Consider the following 14,327-nt stretch of genomic DNA (forward strand, 5'->3'; position numbering starts at 1 on the left):
TCCATCCAAGTTGCTGCAAAAGACATGTGTTTCTCTTTTTTGGTTGCTGAGTAATATTCCATTGTATATATGTACCACATCTTTCTAATCCAGTCAGCTAGATGACATTTATTGATTTGCATATTTGAAACAAGCTGTATCCCTGGGGTGGAGCCTACTTGAGTGTGATGGATGATTCTCTTGATATGTTGCTTTATTTGGTTTCTTAGGATTTTGTTGAGATTTCTTGTTTCTATGTTCATTAGAGATACTGGTCTATAATTCTTTCTTTATACTATCGTTGTTTGATTTTGAGGTCAGGGTAATGTTGGTCTCATAGATGATGGTGGGGTGTTCTCCCCATCTGATTTTTTTGAAGAATTTGAGTAGGAAAAATAGTAGATAGTTTTTATTTAGGTTTTATAGAATTCACAGAGAAGTCAGCTGGTTCTGCACTTTGGTTCTTAGGGAGACTTAAAAAAAAAAAACTTTTATAAAAAAAATGGAGCTTCCATATGACCCAGCAGTTCCACTTCTAGGTATCTACCCAAAAGACACAAAAATAATGATTCAAAAAGACACCTGCACCCCCATGTTTATTGCTGCTTTATATATAATTGGAAGGGCATGGAAACAACCCAAATGCCCAAAAGTAGATAACTGGATTACAAAGACATGGTACATATACACAGTGGAATATTACTCAGCAACCAAAAAAAAATAAACACATGCCTTTTGCAGCAACATGGATGGAGCTGGAAAAGATCATGCTTAATGAAATAAGCCAGAAAGAAAAGGAAAAACACTGGATGGTTTCACTCATAGCAGGAGTATGAAAGACCAGGGGAGAAAGTAATAATAATAATGAACAACTATGTATCAGAGACATTTTACGGGGGTGGAATGGGGAATGGGATCAAAAATGGTGGGGGAAGGGAAGTGCACACGGGGGATTTGGTGATGGGAAGCCCACAGGGATTACAACTGAGATGGAAAAAGGCACAAAATGATGTAAAAATAAGTATTATATTACTAAAAAAACTTTTATTTTCTTACATTGTTCCTCATTTGTGTATGTTTCATTTCTCCCCTTACATGTACTACTAGGGAGACTTTTTACTTTCAATTTCAGCAGTTACGATTAGACTGTTTAAGTTATTTCATCCTGATTCAGTCTTAGGAAGTTATATGAATCTAGTAATTTGCTCAATTCTGTTTGTCTGATTTGTCAGCATAGAAAGTTTTATAATAAGTTCCTATGACACTTTGTATTTCTGTAGTCATTTTTTATTTTACCTTTTTAATTTCTAATGCTATTGATTTTGGGTTTTCTCTCTTAAGTGTAGCTAATGGCTTGTCACTTTTATTTTTCAGAGAATTAACTTAGTTTTGCTCATCTTTTGAACTCTTTTCATTTTGTTTCATTTATTTCTCACCTTCTACTGGGTTTTGCTGTTTTTGTTGCTTTTCTGGTTCCTTCAATTGCAAAATTAGATTGTTAAACCTAATTTTTTTATGTGGGCCTATATTGCTATAAACTTCCTGTATAGTACTGCTTTTAAGCATCCCATAGGATCTGGTAGTTTTTCTCTCCATTTTCATTAACCTCTATACTTTTTTTTTTTTTAATCTCTTATTTGATTTCTTCATTGACCCAATAATTCTGGAGGACATTTTATTTAGTCTTCTTTGTTGTGTTGACAAGACCACACTGGATAAACAGGATAAACATGGAACAGGCTACTCAGTGCAGGATACTGCTGAATGAGCAAGCTCCTGGCCTTTTTATTGATAGAATAATTATATAGCATCAGTTACATGGGGTAGAAAGGCAAGGAGAAAAAAATGGGTCAAACTGAAAATGTGTTTATGTCATCTAGGGCTTCATGGGGACATTAGTCTGCTGATCAAATACTTCTTATCTGCTTGATCACCAAATGTTGTAAGCAAACCATACCCCAGACCTCTGCCCATGGTTCCAATCTTATCAGCAAGACATTTTTTGAAAGGTACCTTGTAAGGTTAGGCTTCTATGATTGATTGATTGGACAGTTCTGATCTTGTATAGAAATGCAGAACTGCAGGTTAACAAAAATGGTGGGCAAACAGGCCATTTAGGATTAGCAGACCCACACTCCATATATTTTGTTTTGTTCTAGGTGACCTTTTATGGTTAATTTCTAACTTTGTAACACTGTGGTCTGTAAAGACGCTTCATATATATCTATTTTCATATATTTTCTGAGACTTGTTTTATGTCCTACTATATTATCTATTCTTGAAAATGCTCCATGCGCAATGGAGAAGAAAATGTATTCATTGCTTTTAGGCTGGAAAACTACAAATGACCAGTAAATTCATCTGATCCAATTCTTCATTTAAGGGCTTCATGTCTTTGTTAATTTTCTCTCTGGATGAACTATCCCTTTCTGTCAGTGTGAGGTTGATGTCTCCAACAATGGTTATGATTTTGTTGATATGTTGTTTTAGGTCTATTAATAATTGGTGTATTTAATTAAATGTTCCTATATGTAACATAATTAAGAGTTACATCTTCTTGGTGAATTGGCCTTTTGACCATTATATAATATCCTTGGATTTATATTTTTTAGTTAAAACTCTAGCTTTCCTAATATGAAAGTGGCAGTTCCTGATTTATTCTTTATTAGTATGTATGACCTTATTCCAACCTATTATTTTTATTTTCTTTTGGTCTTCCAGTTTTAAATGGGTCTCTTACTAACAAAGTATTGATGGTTGGAATTCTTTCACCTATATCATTAGGTGTCTTTTTACTGTCTTTTTATTGTGAATTCAGACATTTACATTTATAGCAATTATTAATGTGAACTGTTTACATTAATTCTAATTCAGAATTTAATGCAGTTATTTTGGGTTTGATTTTTGATTGTTTTATTTTTCTGCTGTTTCTTTTTCTCTTGGTTTCTCTCTACTCTTTCTGGATGGCGTTCCTTAGGGTTTCTCCACTTTTTCTGAAGGTGTCTATTCTGGATTTTTGGTTAGTGGTTACCATGGGAGTTTACTTGAAATCATTCATATACTTTAGGTTTATGAGCTGGTATTTGCTCTCTAACATTGAACTCTGTTGGTTGGCCTTTTCTTCTTCCCCCTTAATATTTTGTTATTGACTGATTGTTCTGGCCAATGTGCTGTATTGCTGTTGCGATTTTGCTAAGGAGTTTGTGCTTCAGTTTATCTTTTCTTTAGAAGAACTCCTTTTTTTTATTAGTTTATTTTTACATCATTTTGTGCCCTTTTCCATCTCAGTTGTAATCCTGTGGGCTTCCACCACCAGTTCACCTATTCACCATCACCATAGCCCCATGTACTTACCCTCCCCTGCCATTTTTGATTCCATTCCCCACTCTGGTATATAGTTGGAAGAACTCCTTTTAATGTTATTTGAGGAGTAAGTCTGTTGGTGTCATACTCCACTACTGCTTGTGCCAGAAGACATTTATTGCATCTTTACTTAAATAAATAATTTTGCATGATAGAAAATACTTGGCCGTCAGTTCTTGTATTTTAGGATAGCAGAAATTTTTTTTCCACTTTTTTTACCTAGAGAATGTCTTAAGCTGAAATTAGGAGGGAAATTTGTTGTGCCTTCCAATATTACATATATACAAAACCAATTAATTCCAGAAATTCTCTGAGAAGTCCAAATAATTACTTGGGAGATGTATAAGGAAATCTTAAAAGCTAAAGAAATCTAACCAGAAGTGAACCAGTTGATTTACCTTGCTCCTTAAAGGGTTGCCAGGCTACAGCAGGTGATATGACTGACTTTAGACCCTAGTAATAATAGTACTCAAACTTCAATGGTTTGTTAGACTGTAAATTGCTGGAGTAAAGTTATGACTAGGTTAATGGTTAATAGGTCAGTATTTAATATGATAGTGTAATTGTGTACTTTCCTTGGTTTTCTTTGAGATTTAGGCTTCAGTTGTATGAAATCTTCTGTCTTGGTTTTCAGTGTCAGAACTCAGGTTCTTAGGAGACATGATACCATTTCCCACTGAAAAGATAGAATTATTAAATATAGTTTCTAGATAAATATGTAATCTGGATTTATTACCTATCTTGCCTGGTGTCAGATGTTAATGTTACTTTGATTTGCAGATATTTGTGCTTGTTTCTGTTAAAGACTTATAAAAGGAGCTCAAAAAGAAGGATGTGGAAATTTCAATAATTTAACAGATTTTTTTTTTTACACTGAATTTTAGAATTACCTCCAGAACCTCCTTTGAGCCCAGAATTGCCTGGCACTTGCCGGAAGGAATTCAAAGAGAACAAAGAACCTTCTCCAAAGTCAAAGCGCAAACGAAATGTCAAGATCAGCAGTGTGGCATTGGAGTCTACACATTGGCAAAATGACTCTGTTCAGATCATAGCAAGTGCCAGTGACTTAAAGAGCATGGATGAATTTCTTCTGAAAAAGGTACACTTTGCTTTCTGAGTTATGTCCGTGACTATGAAGCACTTGCATTATATCAGGAAAATGCCCTCCAGAGATCATAGTTATATTTGCTTCAGTAAATTAGATAATCTGTTCTTTACCAGAATGATGCCTGTCATGGAATACGCCTTACAGATCGCTCCTGTCTTGCCCACTGCTCCCTTCCGTGGTGTACTTAATCGATCTGCTTGTTCTGCCCCCCACTCTGTCTTTGGTAAATCCTCTCATCACCTCTGTACTGCTGGCCTGTATCCCAGTTCTGTATCCATAAATAAATAAATCTTTAAAAGGGAAAAAAAAAAAAAGAATATGCCTTAGACTGAGTAGACAGGATTTAAGGTTTTAAGATTATTGTTGACTTCTACTTTTATTGTGACTGTCCTGTAATATTCATGTGATAGTGAAAATTGTCATTGTAGACATGAAGTTGTTTTTCTGGTAGCAAAGCTACCAGTGTTGTAAGGGACCTCAGAAGTCCCTTCTGAGTACCTGGATCCCATAATATTAATGGCTTGCACTTTTAGGACAATCTTGTTGAACAGACAATGTACATCCACTGTTACATTCACCTCTTTTCAATTAGTTGATTATATACAAAAACTCTTTCTCTCTGTGGTCCCCAGATGAATGACTTAGATAATGAAGATAGCAAGAATGATACATTAGTGGATGTTGTATTTAAAAAGGCCCTGAAAGAATTTCGGCAAAATATCTTCAACTTTTATTCATCTGCATTGGCGGTAAGTTGGACCTTGTTAAGAGATACTTACTTGGCCAGCACATGAAAGGCAATTTGCAGTGCTTTAGAAGGTAATATAAAGGTTATGTTCAACTAGGGATTTCTCCCTTTTTTCCCCTTTATTTTAGAGATGGATAAGGAAAAGCATACCTCTCATCAATAGCTTCCTTGAATTTCTTTGTGTCCCCTGGATATATTTTCATCTTCTTAAGACACTGAATTCAGATATTGTGGGTATGATTCTGTTTTACCTAGGGTCTCTTTACTATTTTTATTTTTCATGATCCTTTTAGCTTTAGTTTCTAATCTTGCATTATACATTTTGTTTCAGCGATATTCATCATAATTTAGAAAGCTTATTTTTGGTACTGGTATATAAATTAATGTTTTGATATGTAGTCTTTATTAGTACCTATGAATTGTCATATTTATTCCACAAAATGATTATATATATAATTGATTTTTTCAATCTATAATTCATTTTGAAAAGAAAAATCAGAAAAGCTTATTGGTTATTCTCTTTTCCTTTCTCAGTCTAAGGTGTTTTACCTTTTAAAAACAGGAATAATACAGTGTGAGAACATGAGTTTCAAGACCATAATTAAGAAGTATCACCCTCTGGCAAATGTCTAGGTTTTGGTAGGGACAACATTGACCACATTTTCCCAGACTGCCCAACAACTTATCACCTCGTCTCTTTCTCTGCTTCACAGCTGCATTTCCAGTTTGGGAATGACAGTTGTCGGATCCTCCATTACACTTTGAATCACAGGAAGAGCCAGTGTTATGAAACAGAGCTTAACATTTCAAGCCCTGGGTCAAAAAAGTTCAACTTGTAATTCTGAAAATGTAAAAGAGAAATAAATGCTAAATTTTGATGGCACTTTTGTCACATAAGAAAAAAAAAATCTCTTCTCAGATTTCAGCAGCTAGTTTAAACAAATTAACAGGAATTCCGTGAGATTTTATTTTGGGAAATAATATGGTATTCTAGGTATATAGCACTTTACTTTAGAAAAGTAAAACAAAGAAAATTAGCTAGTGTTATCACTAGGAATATATTCAAGAGTTTACTCCTTCAGCTTTAGAGTGGCTCTGTCTAAACTGTATTCATTCGTGGGATAGATAGTTAAGAGGAATCCAATCATCCAAATAATCTTTATAGTTATATACAGTTTAAAAAAAGAAAAGAGAATTGCCCTGCACCTGCTCAAATTGTTATACTTTTATTTTACATATATTTTGTTATCCTTCCTGTTTGTACAATGTATGCTTTCTTCTCTCAAGTGTAATTCCAACCACCAATCTACCCATGTACAATCACCATAGTTCTTTGTGCTCTTCCCTCCCCTTTTTGCTCCCTCTCCAGCCTCTCCCCTGCACAATATCTCTGATTTATAGTTGTCTGTTAATTTTTTCTTTATTTATTAAATGATTGTTTTTTTCATGATCACTTTATTTAGTTCCCCTATATTCCTCCTGTAAGTGAAACCATTTGATACTTTTTGCTTCTGACTTATTTCACTGAGCATAACCCCTTCTAGTTCCATCCAGGATCCTGCGAATGGCATGAGTACATCATTTTTGATTGCTGAGTAATATTCATTCCAGTGTGTGTGTGTGTGTGTGTGTGTGTGTGTGTGTGTGTGTGTGTGTGTACATACATACCACATCTTCTTGATCTAGTCATCTATTTTTAGTCATTTGGGTTGTTTCTATATCTTGCTATTGTAAATAGTGCTGCAATAACCATAGTGGTGCAGGTGTCCTTTTGAATTAATGTTTTTGTGTCCTTTAGGTAGATTTCTAGGAGTGGAATTATTGTTAGTAGTTTGAGGAACCTCCACACAGCTTTCCATAGTGGTTGGACCAGTTTGCATTCCTACCAGCAGTGTAGGAGAGCTCTTTTCTCAACATCTTAACCAACATTTTTTGTTACTAGTTGTTTGTTTGTTTTTTTTTAAAGATTTATTTATTTGTACATACAGAAGTAGGGTACAGGCCAGAGGCTCAGGGGCGGTGAGAGGCTTCACCAAAGACAGAGTGGGGAGCAGAACAGGCAGATCGACGAAGTACACTGCTTAGGGGAGCAGCGGGCGGGTCAGGAGAGGTCTGCCGCGCCATGTGGTCACCTCCGGGGTAGGCGGGGATCGAACTCATGCAGAAGTGGCTTTAGCTTCTCAGTGCAGTGCTTTAACCCGCTGCGCCACCAGGGAGGGCCTGTTACTAGTTTTTTAATGAGCCATTCTCACTGGTGTAAGATGGCATCTCATTGTAGCTTTGATTTGCATTTTCTTGATAATAAGTGATGTTAAACATTTTTTTCATATGCCTCTTGGCTATTAGCATTTCCTCATTGAAGAAATGTCCTTTTAGCTCTTCTGCCCATTTTTTGAGTGGGTTGTTTACTTCATTTTTGTTCAATCCTGTGAGCGCTTTGTAGATCTTTGTGATGAGTCCCTTATCAGTTGTATGGTATGCATAGATTTTTTTTCTCCCAATCAGTAGGGTGTCTCTTTGTTTTCATTAATGTCACTTTTGCTGTACAGAAGCTTTTTAGTTTGATGTAACCTCAGCTGTTTTATCTTTCCCTTTACTACTTTGCTTTGGAGAAAAAGTCTTTAAAGATATACTGACATGTATGTCATGCTTTGCCTATATTTTCTTGTATTTTATGGTTTCATGTCCTCTGTCCATTTCTTTTATCCATTTTGAATTGGGTTTGTGCATGGTGTTAGGTGGTAGTTCAGTTTCATTCTTTTGCATGTGATGGTCCAGTTTTCCAGTGCCATTTATTGAGCAAACTGTCCATGTTCTGTTGCATATTCTTTGTTCCTTTATCAAAAGATTAGTTCTCCATATATATGTGGTTTTATTTGTTTTTTCTATTTGATTCCATTGGTCTGTGTGCCTGGTTTTGTTCCATACTGTTTTCATTATTATGCCTTTGTATTATAGTTGAATTTAGGAGTCTGATACTGCTGTTTTTCTGTTTTGTTAGAAGAGCTTGGCTTTTTAAGGTTTTTTTTTGTGGCTCCATATGAATTTTATAAATATTTGCTCTGTTTCTTTAAAGAAAATCATTGAGAATTTTATTGGGATTGCATTGAATCTATACATTGTTTTTGGTTGGATGGCCATTTTAATAATGTTAATTCTTCCAGTCCATGAACAGGAGATGTCTTTCCATTTCTTTGTGTCATCTTTTCTTTCTTCTAAAAATGTTTCATAATTTTCTTTATATCACCTCCTTTTTTATGTTTATTGCCAAGTATTTTATTTTAATTGTAATGATAGTTTTCTTAATTTCTCCTTCACATTGATTCTTTGCTTATAGGAAGGCTACTGATTTTTTTGTGTTGATTTTGTATCCTGCTACATTACTAAATTGGTTTATTATTTTAATTAGTTTTTCTTTGGAGTTTTTAAGGTTTTCTATGTATATTATCATATCAACTACAGATAGAGATAGTTTTACTTCTTCTTTTTTCATTTAGATTCCTTGTATGTCTTTCTTTTATCTTGTTCCTTGGCTAGCAGTAGTGAGAGTGGACATCTGTTTCTTGTTCCTGATCTTAATGGGAAGGCTTTCAGCTTTTCACCAAGAATAATACTGGCTATGGGTTTGTGAGAGATAGCTTTTATTATGTTAAGGCATGTTCTTCCACTCTGAGAATTTTGAGGACCTTCATCATAAATGGATGGATGCTGAACTTTGTCAAATGCTTTCTCAACATCTATTGATATGTTCATATGGTTTTTACCTTTCTTTTTGTTGATATGTTATATTATATTCATTGATTTTCAAGTATCAAACCATTCTTGTGCCACAGGAATAAATCCCACTTGGTCATGGTGTATTATCCTTTTGTGGCATTGTTGGATTCTGTTGGTTAGGATTTTCTGGAGAATTTTTACATCAGTGTTCACTAGAGATTGGTCTGTAGTTTTCTTTTTCTGTGTTGTCTTTGTTGGTTTTTGGTATTAGTGTAATGTTGGCTTCATAAAACATACTTGATAGTATTCCTTCTTTCTCAATTTTTTAAAAGAATTTGTGCAAGATAGGCACTAGTTCATTTCTGTACATTTGGTAGAATTCATTTGTGAAGCTCTCTTGCTTTTGTTTTGGGGCAGTGTTTTGATTTCTGTTTCACTTCCACTGCTTGTAACTGAACTGTTTCAGTGTTAAATTTCCTCTTTATCTAGCCTAGCTTTGGATGATAGTATAGTTCTAGGAATCAGTCATCTCTTCTAGATTGTTGAACTTGTTTGCAAATAAGTGTTAAAAGTAATCTCTGATTATTTTTTGATTTCTACTGAGTCTGTTGTAATTTTTTCACTTTTATTTATGATCCTTATTTGTGTGTTGTTTTTTTTTTCTTTGTGTGCCAGGCTAGAGGTTTGTCTATTTTATTTTTTTGTTTTTTTAATTTCTATTTCATTTATTTCTGCTTTGATTTTTTGTTACTTCCTTTCTTACATTGACTTTTGGGGATTTTCTTTTGTTGTTTATTCCCTTTCTAGTTCTCGAGTTGGGAGACTTAAGTTTTTCTTTGATTTCTTTCTTATTTCTTGATGTGAGCTTGTATTGCTATATACTTTCCTCTTAGTGTTGCTTTTGTTGTGTTCCATACAGTCTGGAAAGTTGTGTCCTTATTGTCATTTGTCTCAAAGTATTTTTTAAATTTCTTCTTTGATCTCCTCATCAATCCAATGGTCTTTTAGTAGTGTGGATTTCAGCCTCCATGATATGGGTGGGTTCCTTGCTTTCTTTTCATGATTTATGTCTAGTTTGATGCCTTTATGATCAAAGAAGATAGTTGGTATGATTTTGATTTTAAACTATCAGTCGATGTTTTTCTTGTGACCCAATATATGATCAATCTTGGATAATGATCTGTGTGCACTAGAAAAAATACATACTCAGATTTTCTGGGATGCAATGTCCTATAGATATCTATTAAGCTTATAAGGTCTAGGTCCTTACCTAAAGCTCTAGTGTGCTTGTTTTATGTTTTCGTCCTGTTGATCAATCCATGGTGAGAGTGGGATGTTGAAGTCTCCTACTGTATGTATATATTTTCTATAATGTCTGTTTTCAGAGATGATAATAATTGCCTGATATATTTTGGTGCTCCTTCATTTCATGAGTATATGTTGGTGAGGGTCATAGTTTCCTGATAATTGTCTCCTTAGTCATAATGTCATGACTAAGTCTCTTCACCTTTTTTAATTTGAAGTATGTTGTAATTGATGGAACTACAACTACTGTTCCTGCCTTCTTTTTTGGTCCATCAAATTGTTACACATTTTAAACTTAAGTATTTTACTAAAATATAGCACATTTTATTCTGCAGATACTCAGGTAGCTGTGAGATTATAAATAGTACTTCCTAGGCATACTGACTGGAAAATATATCAGAAGCTAAAACCTTAAACTAAATTCTGTATAAATTGAGTCAGTCTTCCTTAAGATATTTCTTCATAAAACCTTATATTTCTTTTTTATTGCCTATTAGATGGATGATGGGAAAAGCATACGTTATAAAGACCTCTATGCATTATTTGAGCAGATTCTTGAAAAAACCATGAGGCTAGAGCAGCGTGATTGGAGCGAATCTCCAGTCAGAGTTTGGGTCAATACTTTCAAAGTGTTTTTGGATGAATATATGAATGAATTCAAGCCTTCAGACTACATAACCACAAAGGTAAATATAGTATATTTATACTTCTAAAAGGATTCAATTATGAATATTTGCAGAGTCTGTTTGGGACAACTGATATGTGAAAAGCATTATAGTAAGCATGTCAGTTTAGCATGACTGTAGATCTTCCAAACTCCATTCTTTCTTACAAACTATGAGACCATATTATCTGAACCTTTTGCAATTAATACTTTTTTGCTGAGTTAAAATATAATGTGTCATCAACATTATATCCTCAGTTTTTATAGAGGCCAGTATGTGAATTTCTTTTTTGAAAAACAATGGTTAAAGATGTGATTCTTTGTATCATCTTTACCTTTAGGTAAGGATCCACAAATTATATTTCTCCTAAATTAGATTTGAGGAAATGTGTGTTTCCAAAAATCTATATAAAGTAATAGTAATCACATTAAGTGGTAGGTATTTGATATTTTATTTATTTGTTTTCAAACAATCAGATTGTTAAACACTAGCAGCAAAAGCTGGAAAGAGTGCTAATAGAGTTGTTTTGTTTTGTTTTTCATAGCTCTTTGTATTTCAGACTTTACCACACTTTAGTATACCATAAAGTTAATATTATTACTTTAAGGACAGAGAAAGTGGAATTCAAATAATTTAATTAAATTCTTCATCACTGATATTTTATTCAATTCTTGTTTTAGTGCTAATAAATTTTATGAAATCCATATTACACAAAATTATTAATGTATTTCCTTTCAGCACCCCATGTAAAAAATTAGGTATTTAATTATTACTAAGTATCAGATATATACTTTTTATTGATTATTTTTCACGTACTGATCAAGTAGATTTGTTTAAATTTACTGTCAGTGTGAACTCATTTTGAAGATGTAAATAAATCGTTGGAAGTTCTTCTGTTCTAGAACTAGATTAAGTTCTTTATGTTTTACAATGAAGGTTCTTACTAGGCTTTATTACCTTTTTTAAAAATTTTAAGTTAGCTTTGGATTTTTCTATATTATGGTTATTTGGAAATGTCATATGTAAAAGACCTTTTCATGTCCCAAATAATAACATTTTATATTTAACTCTGGCATTAAGAGTTTTCTATAACCAAAATGTAAATTGTGATCTTTAAAATTAATAACAACTAGTAAAATAAAACAATAACTTAATATGGCATGACTTCTGGACAGGACTGAGATTTTAAAAAAACTATCTGTTTTATGATCTCTGTGTTTTTACCAAACATAAAAAAAATTCATATTATTTTACTAGCACTGCATATTTACTCTTTTGGAATAAAAGAAAGCTGCTTACTTCTCTATTGAGAAAAATGTAGTATTTGCAAAGAAATAAGAAAGTAAATTAATCTTTGTTATATCACAGTTTCTGTATTTCTCTCCCATCAGGTAGCAAAAACAGAAAGAAAGAAAAGAAGGAAAAAAGAAATGGATTTAGTAAGTTATAATCTGTTGGGTTTTTTGTTTGTTATAAAAATCTAACTTTCAAACCAGCAGTATGAAATACATCACACAATAGTTTTTGTGGAGATAGTTAAGTAATAGGTTTGTCAAGTACCTGAGAGTAATCATTTATGCCTTTACAAAAACTTATGATGAGAAATATTTCTTGAATTCTGTGACTCGTTATCAATAGTAGATTCCTAAAATGCCAAAAAACTGCAAGTTTTTATTAATAAAGGGTAAAAATTTGATCCCTGTTAAGAATCAGCTATGATGGTATTGCTTTTTATTAATTTTCTTCTCTCCCTTATAAAGAAAGTTAAACTATTTAGGGTTTTGCAATTAAAATTACTTAAGTGGAAAATCATTTCCAAAGGTGTTTGAGCTTATCTTATTATTTATAATAAGATTGTATTACATCCCTCTGTTTTTATGAGGATGAGTTAACTGTAGAAAAGTTTACAGCCTATTAAGGAGGACAGTTATTTAAATATTATTACTGTAGATGTGATAAATATTATAGTAGAAATGGTGCAAAGTATTTTTTAAGCATAGAAAGGGAAAATGAAGGAATATTTTACAGAAGACTTCTTGACACATCAGTAGTAGTTTAGACAGGGAAAGTATCTGGCCAGGGAGAAAAAAACCTATCCAGATGAACATTAAATGAAAAGCCTGGCATACTGATCAAGTAGATATGATTGGCTCAGGTATTGGCTGTTGATAGTGGGAGAAAGAGTATGGTGCTGGAAAATTTGATACAAGCCTGGACTCTCTACTTTGAATTTTATCTAATACCTGACTGTTTAATACAGTAGTGCAATATAATGCATAGTTTCACAATTGGTCTGCCTTCTTAGACTCTTTTTCCCTTCATAATTCTCTACTTAGTAGCCACAATATCTATTTAAAAATTAAAGTTAGGTCAGGTTCCTACTTTACTTAGAACTCTTATGAATTCGGTGTTGTTAAACTAGAGTATGGAGTTCTTTACATGTCTACAAGATTTAACATGCTCTTGGGCTGATTATCTCTCTAAGCTACATTTCTCCTCTTTACCCCTGTTCTCTCTGCCTCAGCTCAATTTACTGCCTATATTCCTGTTTCTTCTCCCATACTCATTTTCCCTTTCTAACTTTCCCAGAAAATGTTAAGTTTTAGGGCCTGTAGAACCTGGATTCACAACCCTGTCAAATTCTAACTTTAGAATGTTTATTATTTGACCTTAGTAATAAATAAGAATTACAAGTCCATATCCCTGTCAGTTGTAAGCCAATTTATGAATTCTTTTAGATCATTGCTTATAGCTTTCCCATGATCTGTTTTATAGCTATTTGCCTGTTGAAAGTCTCTTCCTTTACATAGGTACAAAATTGTAAAAGTAGTATTGTATATCTAAGTCCTTGGCTGAGCTTACATGTGTTCTCCAAAGGAGGATTTTGAATTGAGAAAGCTTAGATAACACTAAGTCTCAATGTCCATAACTTCATAACTGCAGGTTTTGTGAAGACTAAATAAGATTGTATACAAAGGAAAGGGTAGAAAGGCTTCTTACTAACAGGTACTGTTTAGACATTCTATGCATTCTAAGTCTTTGTTATTGTATTTCATTCTGTACATTTGATTCACTCAAAATAAAGGAAGTTTCATTTATTTGTACTTCTTAAAAATTAAGGCAGTATAGGGTTCTTCCTGGTGGTGCAGTGGGTCAAAGTGCAGCAGTAAGAAGCTAAAGCCACTTCAGCATGCATTCGCTCACCACCCCAGAGGTGACCCACATGATGTGGCAGACCGCTCCTGACCCACCCGCTGCTCTCCTCAGCAGTGTACTTCGTCAGTCTGCCTGTTCTGCTCCCCACTCTGTCTCTGGTGAATCCTCTCAACTACCCCTGCACCTCTGGCCTATACCCTAGTTCTGTATGCATAAATAAATAAATCTTTTTTAAAAATTAAGGCAGTATAGGCCCTCCCTGGTGGCGCAGCGGGTTAAAGCACAG

At 33.7% G+C, this 14,327-nt stretch overlaps 1 protein-coding gene across 2 annotated transcripts in view; it reads left to right on the top strand.

The window, feature by feature from the left end:
- MYO9A (myosin IXA) overlaps window positions 1-14,327 on the top strand; it is a 196,558-nt gene that overhangs the window by 145,183 nt on the left and 37,048 nt on the right. For both annotated transcript variants that reach the window (XM_004687622.2, XM_012728607.1), the window contains exons 29-32: window positions 4,227-4,441; window positions 5,083-5,199; window positions 10,718-10,906; window positions 12,277-12,324. In XM_004687622.2, coding sequence (XP_004687679.1) covers window positions 4,227-4,441; window positions 5,083-5,199; window positions 10,718-10,906; window positions 12,277-12,324 — 569 coding nt within the window. The remainder of the gene's footprint in view (window positions 1-4,226; window positions 4,442-5,082; window positions 5,200-10,717; window positions 10,907-12,276; window positions 12,325-14,327) is intronic.

Source organism: Condylura cristata, unplaced genomic scaffold, assembly GCF_000260355.1.
Source record: "Condylura cristata isolate star-nosed mole 26May11 unplaced genomic scaffold, ConCri1.0 scaffold00023, whole genome shotgun sequence".
NCBI classification, from domain to species: Eukaryota; Metazoa; Chordata; class Mammalia; order Eulipotyphla; family Talpidae; genus Condylura; species Condylura cristata.